The sequence below is a fragment of the Pieris napi genome, chromosome 2 (assembly GCF_905475465.1).
Source record: "Pieris napi chromosome 2, ilPieNapi1.2, whole genome shotgun sequence".
In the NCBI taxonomy this organism is placed as follows: domain Eukaryota; kingdom Metazoa; phylum Arthropoda; class Insecta; order Lepidoptera; family Pieridae; genus Pieris; species Pieris napi.
The window spans coordinates 180,513-197,940 of NC_062235.1; the positions used below are offsets into that span (position 1 = coordinate 180,513).

The 17,428-nt window shown below is 35.5% G+C and overlaps 2 protein-coding genes across 3 annotated transcripts in view; both read left to right on the plus strand.

Moving 5' to 3' along the window:
* Nucleotides 1-17,428, plus strand: part of LOC125057048 (receptor-type tyrosine-protein phosphatase kappa) — a 67,726-nt gene that overhangs the window by 34,396 nt on the left and 15,902 nt on the right. Inside the window, exons 3-4 of one of the 2 annotated variants that reach the window (XM_047660488.1) lie at nucleotides 7,063-7,086; nucleotides 13,922-14,040. In XM_047660488.1, coding sequence (XP_047516444.1) covers nucleotides 7,063-7,086; nucleotides 13,922-14,040 — 143 coding nt within the window. The remainder of the gene's footprint in view (nucleotides 1-7,062; nucleotides 7,087-13,921; nucleotides 14,041-17,428) is intronic. The other variant, XM_047660497.1, reaches the window with a different exon arrangement.
* On the plus strand, nucleotides 7,571-9,730 carry LOC125057060. Its single transcript, XM_047660509.1, has 2 exons — nucleotides 7,571-7,999; nucleotides 8,752-9,730. Exons 1-2 carry the CDS (start codon nucleotides 7,571-7,573, stop codon nucleotides 9,568-9,570), a joined length of 1,248 nt encoding a protein of 415 aa, XP_047516465.1. The 3' UTR covers nucleotides 9,571-9,730.

Consider the following 17,428-nt stretch of genomic DNA (forward strand, 5'->3'; position numbering starts at 1 on the left):
AAGCTCAGGGTCTCAATCCTGTTGCACGAATAAAGATATATTTACATTATAACTATGTATTATTGTATAATATCTGGTATTAGAACAAGAGCAGCGTTAGCGTTAGTGGCTTCGGCGTGCGACTCTCATCTCTGAGGTCGTAGGTTCGATCCCCGGCTGTGCACCAATGGACTTTGTTTCTATGTGCGCATTTAACATTCACTCGAACGGTGTAGGAAGACATCGTGAGGAAACCGATATGTCTTAGACCCAAAAAGTCGACGGCGTGCGTCAGGCACTCGAGGCTGATCGCCTACTTGCCTATTAGATTGAAAATTTATTAGAACAAGAGACACTAGACTGCAATTCCTTAAGAGCTGATTCACTTCTAATGGTTTATTTAATTCCAGTGGTCGTTGAGGCAGGTCATTCATACAGCGATATTTCTGTATCACGCCTACGTCTACACATTCTTGTAAAAAATATGAAACAGGCGGTGTTTATACGTAAAAAGAATTTATGGAGTGAATGCATCCGCCTGTGGATCCGGCTCGTAATTTCCCAAAATAATCTGTTTTATATTATAGGTAGGTGCATACTAAAGGATAACCTATAGTCAGAACGTTCGTGGCAATAAAACCCAAACTAAGTTAATGTGTAAAATAACTTTTTGAAAAACATAAAATCTCGTAACGTATCTTAGGGTGAGATCTATAGTGCGCACTTAGACTTTGCTCAGACTTAACTACAACCATTCTTTACTTTTTTAAAGGATAATAAAGAAGGTATTGCATGAAATGAAACATCAATTTCTGTCTTAGCTTGAGCTTAGCTTAATCTCACCGTTAAAATGTCTATAAATATACTAAATCATAGTTTAACCTTAGTGTTTTTCGTAAGTAAAGTCTGAGCAAAGTCCAAGTGCGCACTATAGATCTCACCCTTAGTTATTAATTACTAGATAACCCTTTTATACTTTTATTTTTCTCTTTTACATTTTCTTTCTCGATACTAATATGAGTGTGTTGTAGTGTAAATAGTGAACAAAGCTTATAAGCAAAATATCGAAAGATAGAATTTATAATTTTATCTTTTATTATTTTTTATAAATAATTGAACGTAAAAGAAAACCTCCCTCGATACGTTTTAGTAGGGCATCCTTGAAATTTGATCATAACATCGACGCGTCACCGTGGCGCCTCACAGCCCCTTAGTAATAAAGCTATGCATATTACTATATTCACTTGAATTGGGTCATTAAGTGTAATATAATTAAATTCAATACATTTTTAAATGGTTTTATTTAGCTCACCCCGTTTGTTTTATTCTTGGGTCAAATTTAGTAATTCAAATTTCACCCTCTTCCTGTCAACCGATTAATCTGAAATTTTGTATACACTTTGGATTTTGGTGACAATACAATAAACTAAATAAATAAAATAAAAATAAATAAAAAATAAATATTATATAATATATAAATATATATTATATATATATATAACATTATATTAAAAACTGTATCTATTTTATTAATTAAATATATATTATATTTATATTATAGAATTGATTTATTTATATAAACTAACGGGCAAGGAACCTTGCAATAATGAAGCACTAAATGAATTAAACAGAATGCGAAATAAAAACTAAAAACTAGAAAATAAAAATAGGTAAAAAAACTTTTTAAGTTAAACGGTTTTATGTTAAACATACATTGCAATGTTTAAGATAAATGTACTAAAAACCAAAAAATAATAAAATAGATACAGTCGTGGGAATTATAAACATATGCATAGACTAGACTAAAATAAAACCGTGGGGCATGTCAATTGTCTACAATCGTTGATTAAAATGTTTGTTTTGTAATGTTACACTATAATTAGGCAGTTGTTCAACGATGGACGTGTGATAAGTAGGGCTAGAATGTGGAAACAAGCTAGCAAGCTCGATTATAAGCGAGTTTTAGGGTTTCATAGTGGTGAGCGAGTAGTACTTTTATCATATGTTTTGTCGATTAAAGACAAACTACGAGCAGTGAAACGATTCCTCGCCAGCCAGCAGTGTGAATGTCCAACGATAAACTAGTTGAAACATCTCTTTTATTTACATGGAGTGTATAACTATTGGAATTTCCATGAGCAAGAAAATAGTAAGTAATTTCAGGACGTCTGCGGGCCAACTGCCTATTTTAACGACGAATTAAACGATTCTTCTATCGCACATTAAGTCGATAATTTGTAGACAATTGACGTGCCCCACGGTTTTATTTTAGTCTAGTCTATGCATATGTTTATAATTCCCACGACTGTATCTATTTTATTATTTTTTGGTTTTTAGTACATTTATCTTAAACATTGCAATGTATGTTTAACATAAAACCGTTTAACTTAAAAAGTTTTTTTACCTATTTTTATTTAAGATTGATTAGTACAAAATAATATCGATTTAATTTTTTTTTAGATATACAAACAGTATTGGAACAAAGCTCGTCTGAGCGCTTTAGTTTCCAGACCATAACATAGTAACTGCTTTTTTGTATATGCTACTCGGTATGACTATATGTCCTATCGCCCCTAGATAAGGCAGAGGGCTACAATTACACGGCATATACGGACCTTTTCTATCCACATTACCACCATAATGACGTTGTGGTTTATCTTAGAATATTTAGTTTTTAATATACACCTGTAATGGTTTGCTGTTCCTTACAAAACAAAAACTAAAAACAGTTGTGCTAAAACTTTGTTACTGTTTCCAGGCCTAAAATTTCCTAATTTGTTTCCTTCACTCACTTTTCTTTACAGCAAAGTAGATTATTAGCCGTAGATTTTGTTTCGAAGGTGCGGCTTCGAGCAAGTGTTAATTGCGCACAAAGAAAGAAAAATACATTGGTGCACAGAACGTTTCAAACGGCCTCGATTACCCTAGATATACAAGTTTAAAAAAGACTAACACATGAGCTCTTTGATGATGATCTTCTTAAGCAAAAATAACTTTTGTAGAATGTCAAAGCCGCCATTTTAAAACCAACAATTCTTAACCGAGAATCAATAGCCCTCATTCACTAATGACAGTTGACACATCATTCTTAGCGTTTGAGTGGCCGAGTGAAGCGCACTCCAAGCCAAGTGGCTTCTAGGTATACAAATTGCAGAATAGACTGCAATTCAGGGAAAGAGGTTAAGTTTTCAAGTTATGATGAATGTAACAAACACGTTGCTACTAATTTAAGTAACTATTGCTAATTTATCTAACTATATTAGTTAACTATACTAACTATGTACGTTGTGCCTGATATAACGCTTTCGTAGTTTAGTTCGGCGAACACTTGGTTTCGAATTTATACCCCAAACATATATGTTATTGTTTCTAATATTTAATTATCAATGTATATAAGAATTGCTGTTTCTTTTGTCTCGCTAAAACTCGAGAATGGCTGGACCAATTTGGCTAATTATGATATTGTTCCCGTTCAATTGACGGGAAACATATATAATAAGTAATAAAGTACTAAAAAAATCTATTGAATTTTTCAATAAAAACTTTAACTGGGAAATACCATAACCAAGACATCAAGACTTGGTTGTCATATAATTACTAATGCCTTCAGAAATTTGTACTTGGTCTGTTAAAAAAAATTGTATTAAACTTTGACACAAAAATTTGTGTCCAAACCTTATACAATAAAAAACACCCTTTGTCGCTACTCCTCTCTTCGATGACACTCTCCTTAAAGCCTCAGCTAGCATCGGGATACTGGGCGTTGACATATCGAATGACTTTCAGTTTCGCGGTCATTTGGAAGGAAATTAAACTTAAACTAATTTAGCCTCTAAGAAGCTTGGTGTGCTCAGCAAGGCGAGACGGTACTTCACCCGAGTCCACCGTTTGCAACTCTATAAAGCGCAAATTCATCCCCACATGGAGTACTGTTCTCACCTCGGGGCGGGAGCTCCCCAGTACCAGCTTCTTCCGCTTGACCGTATTCAACGAAGAGCGGTTCCAATCGTCGACGACCAGTCACTTTCCGAGCGGCTTGACCCCTTGGCGTCGCGTAGAGATGTGGGATCTCTCTGCATCCTCTACCGCATTTACCATGGAGAGTGTTCAGAGGAGTTGTTCAGACTAATACCTGCAGCTGAGTTTCATCATCGGACGTCAAGGCAGAATACAAAATACCATCCGTATCACCTTGACGTCCGTCGTTCCACAACTGAGCGATTCTTAAGGCAATTTCTGCAGCGCAACCACCACGATGTGGAACCAGCTGCCCACTGAAGTATTTCCGAACCAATTCGACTTAGGGTCCTTCAAGAAAAGAGCGTACCAATTCTTATAAGGCCGGCAGCGAGCTTGCGAGCCTTCTGGCACTGCGAATGTCCATGGGCGGCGGTATCACTTAACATCAGGTGAGCATCCTGCCCGTCTGCCTCCTGTTACGGAAAAAAAACAAATATACGTCGGTGATACGAAGTTCGTCCTGCATACTCCCCCTTTCTCATTTATGGCTGTTCCGTAGGCTCGTTTCTCTTTAAAAAAACTAACTATCAAATCATACTATCTAAAACGACACATATCGATAGTTTTCTGGCGTTTCTTGTTTGAAATATGCAAATTATATTATTAAAGTTATATTTTCTAAGAACATCATAATAAATAAATAGAGGTATCACATTAAACAAATTAAATAACGATAAAATATTTAATAAACCATATAAATATAACATAACTCCGACGTTCGAGTGCTTTTCAGCAATCGTAATCAGCGAGAGACTAAAACAAGCCACACTTGATGTGTGTGGGTGTGTGTGGCTCAGTAGAATACATATGAATAGAAGTTAAATCATTAATCGTACCGAGTGTCACACCTCGTTGCTATAATATTGATTATAATGATATTCGCAAAACACACGTTTCCTTTACTACTAAAGGAAACGTGTGCTTTTTGAATTGCGTTGGTACGTTTAATTCACATGACAATCATATCTTTTATGACTAAGTGCTCGTATCTGATAGTAAAATTCCATTTGGCCAAAGCTTTCAGGGATTATCGTCTATTCAGATAAGCCGATAACAACTTTCATATCGGGCGTTAAGTTCACTTTTGGATCAATAATTATTCTTTCAACATCCTACGAAAAGAAGTTACAACGTTTAAAGCTCGCACAAATTATTATTTTTTTCTGTGAATGTCAAATATTTTAACATACCCAAGTTGCCGCTCAACATTATATATTTTTATGTTCATTTGAATCATATGAAGTTTAAATAGTAATGCTGAACGTCGCAACCTATATTTTCATTAATTTCCTCATTGGACGTGAATAGTCTCTCAATCCTAATCGATGTAGTTCCGAGCGGTTACCGCTATTAACATTTGAGTGCTTTCTTATTAAGCTCAGTGTTAACATGGGTAACCTTATTGCTGCGCCGGCTTTTGTATTGTACACGCCTATATAGCCTGCTATTGTATATAATATAGTTAACATTTAAATACACTTTTAACTTAAACTATAATTGTACCTATAGGATTTCTCTCTATATTTACGCAATTAATTGCTACGGTGCAAACAAGAAAAATGATCCAAGATCTAAAGGTCGTTGTGGTGTCACAAAAGACTAACTGCCCATACAGAATCATGATAAATAACAATAAAGAGAAGAACTAAATGGTATTTGCATGAATTATGTGCCATTAGCACTTAAGGCAAGTTTTTAATTCAATCTCGCAACTTTAAGAGAACTCCATTACCAAATAAGATTTTCACCGGGTAATAACTGGAGTATGTTACGCTAAAACTTTAATAAACTTTGTAATAACACTACAATTAGTGTAATTATTTCGCAGTTATGAACTAACACACATGTCATGGCTTAACATAAACGCATAACTTGACTGCGCTCAGAATTCGTATGATAAAAAATTCAATACAATAATATATTTATGTCCTATTATGTATCATCAGGCTATATGTTATGATTTTGTAAATATTATTATTAATGGTTCATTTATTCTTTGTTTCATGTATCCTTCGTGGAATAGGTAAGTACCGTTAAACAAAAATATTAACAAATTCAATGTAGCGAAATAATCTCATGTATTGAAAGTTTCAATTTATTTTTATTTTGGAGCATTATTTAGAGTCCTAAACAGTTTATAATAATACTGATAATAAAAACTTTATTTATGAAAAAAAAACCTTTTGTGACAGAATTCACATGTCCCTAGACCCCACACTAGGGCGGCTCTGTGTTGTGGGTAACTAGAAAACAATAATTACGTGGTACATGTTTAAATTAGTTTAAAAAAAAGATTATAATAAAAATAATAATAATAGTTTTAAGTTTAGTGTTACAAGTGAAGTGAATGAGTGAGAGTGTGAATGGGTGTGTATGCGCATGTATTTGAGAGTGTAGCTGAAAGTGGTTATGATCGTGCACTGTGTCTGTGTTAGTTTATGAAACCTCAAAGTCATACCAAGATATGTAGTAATGCCTCTGTAGATTCGAAATACTATTTGGCTAGTGTAGTTTCTATGTGACTTTCTAATTTATATCTGGATAGTTTTACGATCTCAGAATCCATAGATTTGGAAATTTTGTTATAAAGGAAGGGTTTAAGGCATACAATAGGAATACCCACTGCTTGAAGTGTTTATTCGCTCCAATTAAAGCTGATGTACCGCAATATTAGGGGATTAGAAAGAGAAACAAAGACCAAACGATAGAACGTTTCGGTTGATCGAATTGTTCTTTTGGTCGAATGGAAAGACGGATCGTGTCGAGTGTCGGTGAATAGAGAAAATTGGGATAAAATCGCAGTAACGTCGTAAGTAACTAACATTCGGCGACTATATTATTCAACTATACAACCGATGTAAGAATTCTTGTTTTTCTAGGAATACATTTTATTTCACTTAAGCCACGTCGGTCGGTCGTAGTGTTTGTCGGCTGCTTCGGAGCTTACTCTGTCAACCAACTTATGAAACATAAATTCCTTTTTACCAGTAATGATAGCGCGTATGATATCTCAAAATAATAAGCTGAAAGTCAAAAAGTTAATTGACAATTTTGTGATTTCAGACCGAGTGACCTTTAAGCCTGAGAGTAAGTTCATGGTTTGAAACTTATGTGTTTAGAAATCGGCGCTTTAATACGTAAGCTAGATAACTAATGCTTCGTAGTTTAGAATAATATTATTAAAATATATATTTTTATATTTAAATTGAATGTGACTGTGTTTTTGAAAACTGGACAATAAATATGTTATATATATAAATCTGAATCAATAATGAGACCTCGTTACTAAGAGGAAAAGCAATATACCTACACGACTTAAACTTACTGTATGTATCATCAAGATATTTTACTTCACTTCAATAGCCGCGTACTGACTGAGCGAGCAGCCTCGCGAAGCAGCCTCGGACGTTTGCTTCGCAACGTTTGCCGCGCGAGGCAGCCTCGGTCTGTAAGTTTTCTAATCCGAGGCTGCCTCGCGCGGCAAGTCCGAGCCATCGTGAGCATCGACGCTCAGTTTAACTTGAAGTCGAATAGAGACCGCGCGTGCCCGTATAGTTTGCCCGAGACCACCATGAGGCCGCACATTCGGAAAGCTGTCGCTACCACTGCCTTTTTAATAATTCTAAGGCTTGCAAAAAAAAGAAAACAGAAAACTAAACGTTTTTGGATTAAACTCTTATACAAAAATAGATTACAGGCTGGGAACAGATTATTTGAAGAGTTGTGCTTCGATGACGAAGAAAAAAATTTCACTCGAATGAGTAAAATCGAATTTGACAATGTGTATTCTCTCATAAACGCCAAAATAAGCAAGAAGGACACAAATTTTCGAGAAGCAATATCCGCTAGGGAAAGATTATTAGTGACGTTGAGATTTTTGGCCACAGGAGATTCTTATACCAGTCTACAGTATCTATTTCGTATATCAAAACAAAGGATATCGGTTATAGTTCCTGAAGTCTGTGATGCTATAATTGAGGTGTTAAAGGATTATGTTAAGGTAAAATAAAATTACATATTTTTATTATTTTTTTATTAATCTGATTAGAAAATTGGACAAATAATATAAGAAAATTAAACAAACAAATATTTAATGATGAGGAGCTGGAGAAGGAGGAGGGGGAGGCATCGAAATTGGTGAGATAGGAGGCATTGGTGAGGCAGCAGGCATCGGTGAAGTAGAAGGCATCGATGAGGCAGGAGGCATCGGTGAAGTAGGAGGCATCGGTGAAGTAGGAGGCATCGGTGAGGTAGAAGGCATTGGTGAGGCAGCAGGCATCGAATATGTAGATGGCGTCGATGAGGAAGAGGGATGAGACATATATCTTAAATTATCGTGTTCACCATATGATTGAGTATAATAACTATAACCACTGTATGCTCCCATGTCTGCATCAAAGATAATTTTATTTATTGCATTTTTTACGTATGCTAATGTAATTTTATCATACTTTCTCAACTCATTTCCTATATATTGGCCATACACATTATAGGGATCATTTTTTTCTGATATATTATCGCTTGCACACTGTTGTAAGAGTGTTAATGCTTCAGATATGGCGTTATCAGTAAGATCATCACTTTCGTTCATTTTGGATCTCTTTTTAGGTCTAGTTGACTTTTGTTTAGGTCCTTCCGTTGTCGTCGAGTTTGAAGTTTCATTTTTTTCTTCGTTATAACCGTCATCATTTCGAGTATTATCCAGACTTGCATTCTGTAAAGATAGAAATTATTACTTAATTTTATTTACAGATACCATCATCCGAAGAAGAGTGGCTTACCATAGCGAAAGAGTTTGAGAGCAAATGGAATTTCCCACATGTCATAGGAGCAATGGATGGGAAGCATGTTATATTACAGTCGCCGATAAATAGTGGCAATGATTATGACTGTTACAAAATGTTTCCAAGTATAGTGCTGTTTGCTTTAGTTGACGCTAACTATAAATTTCTGTACGTAGACGTTGGCAGCAAAGGACGTATATCAGATGGCGGTGTGTTTAAAAATACCAATTTATATAAAAAGGTCGAAAAGAAGGAATTGAACATTCCTTCACCAGAAATATTACAAATACCGTATAAAATTGCAGTGCCCTATTTTATTCTAGGCGATAAAGCTTTTGCTCTCAATGATTACACATTGAAACCTTATGAAGGTACTCCAGAAAGAGGTTCAATGGAAAGGATTTTCAATTACAGGCTGTCCAGAGCAAGAAGAGTTGTGGAGAATGCCTTTGGCATTTTAAGCTCCGTTTTTAGAGTACTGAGGAAGCCGCTACTATTAGAACCAGAAAAAGCTACGAAAGTCGTATTGACTACCATATGCTTATATAACTACTTGCGTAGAGATGTAGCTTCCTCACAAAGGTTCACTCCCCCAGGATCATTCGATGCCGAAGTTGAAGGGACAGTAATACCCGGCCGATGGCGACAGGATACAGAAATGTCATCAATGCTATCTATTCAAGCCATACCACGGCGAGGATCAACAAATATAAAAGAAATACGTTCACATTTAGGGAGACATTTCATAACAAACGGAGCAATTTCTTGGCAGAATAATTATCAGTAAATAATAGGTACTCACTTCTTCACCTAAAGTATCTTGTGTATTTCCTGGGTGATTTCTATCTCCTAGAAAACTGAAGGCTTCATAGGCATACCAATTCGAAACATATATTTCACCACGACCTGCAGTATAAAATAAAAAAAAATAATATTAGAAATAATATTAGAAATAATATAAAAACCGATGTAACTTTGAATATAATAAAATGAATGTTGTTAACCCTAATCATAAACATTAAATAATAAATACCTGATCCTGTGATTCGGCTTTTTTTCTCTCTCGACTTTTCCCTCCTGTAAGACCCTAGTAAAGAGTCCATTTTTTTCTTTAATTCAGCTATTGGAAGGTTCATTTCCTGGCTTATTTTTCTCCGTGCATCTTCCCTTAGTCCTCTATTTGTGTAATCAGGACATTGCGCATCCCAAAGTCGTCTATATTCACCATATAGTCGTATTAATTTAAGACACTGTTCTTTATCCATGACGCACAACTAACACGCAACGAATAAGCGAGGCAAAACACTACCGTCTTGAGTGAGCGCGGCAAACGTACTGAGGCGCCTTTGAACATCGACAAAAACCGACAACGTTCGGCTCGGGCCGCGGCACGCTCGGGCGAGGCAGCGCGTGCGTTTGCCTCGGGCGAGGCACGTCTTGACCGACCGAGGATTTGCCTCGCGAGGCAGCCTCGCGAGGCTGCTCGCTCAGTCAGTACGCGGCTAATGAGCATAGAACCGTTTGTCTAGGCTTTATTTTTTTATGTTTAATTATTTTGACAATTGACATACATCGCGTTGGAATAATAACATATATGTATATCTATCCGTTGCTGACCAGACAACTCCTGTTATGGACCAGTTTCAGAATATACCAGAGATGTAAAAAATTACGGGTTTTATTACCTAAAGTAATGTTTACTAAATTGATAAAGTGCTAAAAAAAAATAAAACAACGCAAATTAATGAAAAAAGTTCACCACATTGGGAGTCTTAAAAAAAAGTTGTGAAATAATTAAACTAAGCAACAACAAAAACATGTTTTACTGACACATTCATTATTTTATTCAATTCATGTCTCATAACTCTTTAAGAAGTGTATTGTATGTCTAGTTTAATAGGCAACTCATACAAAATCTCTTAGAAAGAAACAAGTCGTACGCCTAATCTATCTCGTAAGTCAAAATGCAAAAATCTTTAATCGCTTATTCGAAACGAGTCAAACTTAGTAAATACATTTCAAGCGTATATTTTATTCGTACAACGTTCCCGTCTCAATATTCCTATTGTCCATAATAATGAACTCCAACCACGAACACAATAATGAAGTGCTTTGACAAAGAATACTTGACTCGAAGCTGTCGAATATCGATTACTTGTTATGGCTATGATACTTTCAATAGTAATTTTCAATTTCATTTAACCTTTTCAGGTATTATTCTACTTTCACTCCTCCTAACCAAAAATTAAGTCAATGGATTTTCCCACTTATATTTCATTATAAACATACCTGTAAAAACAAATTAATATGGACAAAATATACATATATATTATATATATATATAAACAATTATAATTTATGTCGTTGTAATAGCGTAGGTCGCAAATCGATATGGTTTATTAGTCGTGTAGAATTTTATTTGCAAACATCCAGTTATTTATATGCAAACATAATGTAAGCCGATACGGACAGCGTGACGACAGCTCAGCCATTGAAAGCTTTAAATGGGATTTCATTAAAAAAAGTTTTACAAACGAACCGCGTGGAGCTTTATTGCTTTTCATATATTTTGTCAACATTTCTGCTTTGCGACTTCGCTTGGTCGATGAAAACATTTGCAGGTGGCAAAAGTCACTTCAAACCGCTGCTTGTTTTGAAATGCTTGTTGAGAGCGTTTACTGTTTCAAAAGATTATCTTCATTAATTTTTGTGTTCAAATCATTACAATAAGACACTTTTATTGTGGCTCGTCTAAAAAGAGTCTCCAATTAACGGACGAAGCATAAGCGTTAACTTAAATATAAAGTAAAAAGTGCGTTTAATAATATATTAAATAAATAACTGCTGCCGCTAGGTATGCTGTAAATAAATAAATACAAGCTCTGTTTAAATAAACAAGATTCTGAAATTAAATATCATATTTCTGAACGAATTGAAATAGTATCTAATATACACAGTTGCAAATACAAGCCACGAAAGACAATTTGTTTGAAAAATATCCACGGGCAGCTCATTTATTTCGCTAGAGTTGGAAACAATTTTCAAAACAACGCCGAAGTAGGGAAGTTTAACAATATTTCTCGAGTTTCTGTCTTCGCTCCTTATCTTCACGTACTTAGAAAGTTGTTATTCTGTACCTGCCCTCTAAATTAATCCCATTTGAGCTAAAGGTGTAGATAAACGTAGAGTAATATTTCGAATGAGTCAGGAGTTTCAAAGGTGAGTTGATTTTGGAACCACTGAAGCAGCTATATTCATTTTTCCTCGTAGTTATTACTTTAACTAGACTGATGTTTAGATTAATACAATGTCAATTTATGCAAAACTATGATAGAGTAAAAAATTGGTGCTGTTGATTTGTACTCTCAATTTGAAACACTTTTCCAATGACGAATGTAAATATCCCAAGTGCCCAATTGTAAAAGTTCCAAAAAGTCTTTTATTAAAACGAATAAAGAGGTGTTATAAAATTCGCTGAATTTGAATGAATCAAAATTCTGAATTAATTACAACTTTCAATTCGCTGAATGTTTTTGACAGAAGTATGCATATTCAGCAGACTAAATCTCTGTATATATATACATATATATATAGTGCATAATTATATCATGACAAGTGTAAGACGAATAAATTCTCAGTTCCAGAGACCTGTTCGCATCTAAACAAAATCATCGCAATACATAAGTAAATACAATATATACCTATTTCGAAACTAACATATGTATACAGATTGACGTCGTATCTTCCGTCGTAAAGATGCTCAATCAGTTGACACGATCGTCTCGGTCACTATTGAGTATGTTCTAGTTGTGTTATAGTTCTGAACTAGGGCAATAGACGTAAACCTGTTTATACCTATCAAAGTCTCTTCACTGACCGTTGCACGTTCGTTAAACGTGGCAACAGTCAACAACACATTATGCACACGCATTTCTGCGCGTGTTTCACTAATCACTGCGATGAGGTTCAAAGGACAACATGTACTTATTAGTAATAACGTTAATGTTAGTAATACCACCGCTAAGACCTTGTAGGATATAATAATGCTTTATTCGAGAATATTTAATAACACAATCCGACAATAATGCAAACAAAGAATAGGAGAAAAGCAGGAAACAAGATCTCCATAAATATATTTAAATTTGATCCATATCCGTTCCTCGTTTATTAAATAAGTTTCTGATGCATTGTGACGTAATTTTATAACAAACATGCTGAATAATGGAATATATGCTCTCATTGCAAATGTAACTAACTCTCAATACCCTGGGTTCACTATGACATAAGTAAAACCTTGTCGGTTTTTAATTAAATGTCGGCAATTTCCGGCCTATCTTTCTTACTGCGGGGTTGCTTGAACTTTAGCCTGACATACCGCCTGATCAGTTTCTTTCATAGACAGGCAGGTCATCAGCCTTCGACGCCTGACACAATATCGTCACTGTAGAATGATAACCTCATATGTCAAAAAACCTTTTATTTTTTATTCTTAGACTCTTATGTCATTTAACTTTAATCATGAAGTTTTCCTTTTTAGAATTAAGAATCCTTTTTATCATTTAAAACTATGGACAAAAACACATGATAATATTTTAACGAACATTGAACATTTTTTCGTTTCCTGTAATGTTTGGTTCCCTGGACATACGTAGTTATCATTCTACAGCGACGATATGTCATCGTCTTTAAGCGCACATTCAATCACCTCAGTAAAAAAAAATATTCACAAAAACGAAGAACTTTGCTACTTTCATAGCAAGATAAGGTTTGAGGTAAACTCGGGCCTTACACATTTACGAAAATGTCATCACGATGACAGGCCCCGATTGGCCTCGAATGGCGTGGCATCATTTGGGGTGACGATAGATAAACGTTTTATATGACGAAGGCGAGGTATGCTTAAAATATTCCGGAATTTAGGGCGAAAACATTTTCTCTTAAAACATTACCTGGAGGATCGATTTTGTTTACTTTATGTTCCAGAGATGAGATTCTGAATGTTCCACTCAATATTGGTACGTTAATGTATAGGTGACTTTGTGATTAGCTGACTTAGTTAAACTAACTGCTTTTTAACTACAACAAGCTTTTGCAGAGTAAACGCATCTGCATTATTACATAAACAAATCTGTTGACAGCTGATGAAAATGGCTCCGTGTCCGAGACGATACCAGACAAGCCAGTGGAGCTGAAGAATTTTCCGAAGCTGTGTGAGCAACGGCGCAAGTTCCCAGTCCTCTACAAGCTTGAGTTTCAGGTGAGTGGTTTTGGCTTGATGTGATCTCATCTTTCATCATTAATTATCGATGTATTTTATAAGACCAACTTCAACGACGCAATTTAGCTTAGAATCATCAATGACTAGTTTATTGCAGCTAGAGACGCTTTGGCTCCACACCAAGAGAATAATCTTGATAATGGCAGCCATCATTAGGTAACAACTACAGTTTGATATTTATATAGTATTTCAGGTAACTAAAAAGGAAATACTGTATAAATACAGGTACAAAAGCGCAATTGCGCTACATTAGGAAATAAATAGGCATTAAAGATGCATTCATTGAAATTATATAAATTATTTTGAAATATTGCTTTATATTAATACGATTTAGTTCACATTATAACACATTAATGCCTCAATAAAAAGCTAGTCTCCATTTTAGGATTGTTAAAAGTTATCTTTAGAGATTATTTTACAGTATAGATAAATGTATATTTAATTCACATATTGATCTCTTAAATCTAATTTCTGTATTACTGTCAGGTAGGTTCACTGTGGTAGTACTTAGCAGCGACGTATGAAGTAAGTAACTGTCCAGAGACTTAACGACTTGCGAAAGAAGGCATTTTGCATAAAAACTGCATACGTAAATGGAAACCTTCAAAGAAAAAGTACTACGCGTTAAGTTTTATAAATTTTAAATCACATCCGCGTCTTCATCTCATTAACGCGATACAAACGAATTCGCAATAAAGTCGTTCTCTTTATATTTGGTGAATTATAAAACAGGTCACCGAGGTGCCTATAATAAATCTATCAATATTCTAACCACGTCAAAGCCGTTACTTTGTGGAGTTTTCAAAGGTCAGACGCTTGTAAAATTAAACTTATTCATACAATTTGGAGCCGCTCGTGCAACGCTAAACGAAAAAAAACATTTGAAACCTCCACGCCTGGTGAATCGTATTTCGCGATGTTTGCCAAAACATGATATTGCGGCTTTATTTAACTGGATATATCGTCAGTTAAGCCAAGCAAAGTGGACATTGGATAAATAATATAACGACTTTTAGTATTGTCACAGACACTATTTTGCACAGCATTCGATAAGTTTATAATGTCTGTTGAAAGTAGTAGGACATGGCATGTTGTACAGCCAAAAGCAGATTTGATAGGGAGAACGGTACACTATTTGCACGTGTATTATTTATTTATTTGCATTATTTACTCTACTTGTAACGCTTTCTAAATGAATATAAAATAAATTTGCACGTGCCATTTGACAAATATGACGACTAGTTTACTACGAGTTACTACTCGTAGAACTCCATTTAAACAAACACTATATTTGATGTAACATATAGTTCTAATGTTATTATGGTCTAAAGCCCAACAAATACTTATGGAGAATTTGTTCTGTTTTATTTTGATGTCAGGTAGCCGTTCTTCCTAACTTCCACTATCATTGGTGCCACAACGATGGCAAAAAGTACCAGCAAAGGTGATCTTGAACATCCGTTACGGGCGTCGTTACTAGAGCAATTACCGGATAATTAAGACGGTACAATTACGGGAACTAAGGAGAGCCAATTAGAACGTCTCACGATGTCTCACGGTCGGTGGAATGTCACACCTGTGCGATAAATAACGAAGGTATTGTTACAGAAATTGCTCTTAAAAGGGCTCAGAGGCCAATTGGCCGGAGGATTGGCCACACTAAAAGAGTTCTAATATTTTCATCCAAATTAGTAAAAGGTAGTAATAATTAATAATAAGAGTAAATAACGGCGATTGAAATATTGATTTCAAAGTTTTAGTTTTGTTTCAATTCACATAAGATAAAATTATAATATCAAAGCCGTGAAATTCTTATAATAATGTCCTTATTATATGCCCCAGTATTTCTGACCCCGGAGTGGAGAATCGGGCTACAACTAAACCACAACGATGTTTATTGTCGAACGGAAAAGCTTTTTGAGCTTGACAATAGTCGTTCGTTGCATTTAATTAAATTATTTTCTGCATCTCTCCGGATGCAATATTGTACAGGACAAACTGCTTACAAATTCATAAATTTTTAGCCTACAACGAAACCCAAGTTTATAATTTTGACATTGAACAGTGCTACTCATTATATTTATATGGTAAGGCCATAAATATTAATTTCATTTATATTCAATATGATTATACTATATTTCCTCGAATCAAACATTCGGCAAAAGTAGCTTTAGAATCAAGGCGTTCTTGGAAATGAATATATTCTGTGACGGAGTGAGATGGGATAAGATGAAAAGGAATGAAGCGACAAAGACAATCGACGGGAAAATAGGGTAAGACAAAGTGGACGGGAAAGTAGAACTAAGCACAATAACGAAAAAGCACGACATGAATGAAAAACAGGACCTGCGGACATTTCATTTGACATTAGCGTCTACTTTATAAAGGCTTCTGGTTGGTTCGACCGCTCAATCGAACTGAGGCCCACATTCCGATGTCCCACTCGCGAGTGGGGTGTTTAGGCCTGTTCGGGGCATAGCCCTCTTCGGGTGGTTTGTTGGCTCGCGCCCTACTAATACGAGGCGGTCTGGGGTCGTGCCCGGAGGTGTCACCACCAAGGAGTATTCTTGCTCTGGCCCTGATGTCGCGATCGGTGGTAGCGGGTGGACCGCGGTCAAGCGAATAAACCACAAGTATTATCGGTTATTAACTGATTAGACTTTGACGTTATTAGTTTAGGAGCTCTGTGTCATATAATGACTATGGTAGCTAACATCTGCACCATTGCTGCGTTATCTATATTATAAATCAACATAACACTCTATTTCAGGGAACATAATTTTCCAATGTTCAATAAGAATCGTATCAGCTCCAGTTTATTAGTGATTTCCTAACTGCATTTCACAATCTGTGGCCAGAAGCTGTTAGCAAAGAGAAAACTTAATACGTTGGAATTTATATGAGTCGAGGCTAATGGAATGAAGAGTTCGGGTTCCAAATGAAATAGTTCTAGTTTATTTAGCCTTGTGAAACTTGCTTAGCAGTTAGTTTTCTACGAGTATAAGTGCAGAAAGAATGTTTATCATATTAATATTGTAAAGTTAATATTTGTATATCTAATATATTAATAATAGGGTATGATTCCTCAGTAAAACGTACAACAAAAAATAAATTTGACAATCTTTTGAGCTGTAGTGCAGCTTCAGCGCGTGCGAGGCTTTTGGCCGTGGGTACGCATGAGGCCGGCTACTGGCTTCACGCTTACCCTTCGTCATATACAGGAACATTTCTTGAGCCTGACACGCTCCGCTAACGCTCATCGCAACCTGGCTTAGGGTTCCGGTCTGCGCTCCTCATAAATGTCCATGTGGCAATGATGTCGACAAGCTACGACATCACGGACTGTCATGCCAAAAAAGTGCAGGCC

Excerpts from the sequence above, each read along its gene's own strand:
- LOC125057060 (XM_047660509.1), top strand. The coding sequence starts at position 7,571 with ATGAGGCCGCACATTCGGAAAGCTGTCGCTACCACTGCCTTTTTAATA. Across the intron at positions 8,000-8,751 it reads TGTTAAAGGATTATGTTAAG|ATACCATCATCCGAAGAAGA; the intron begins GTAAAATAAAAT and ends TTTTATTTACAG.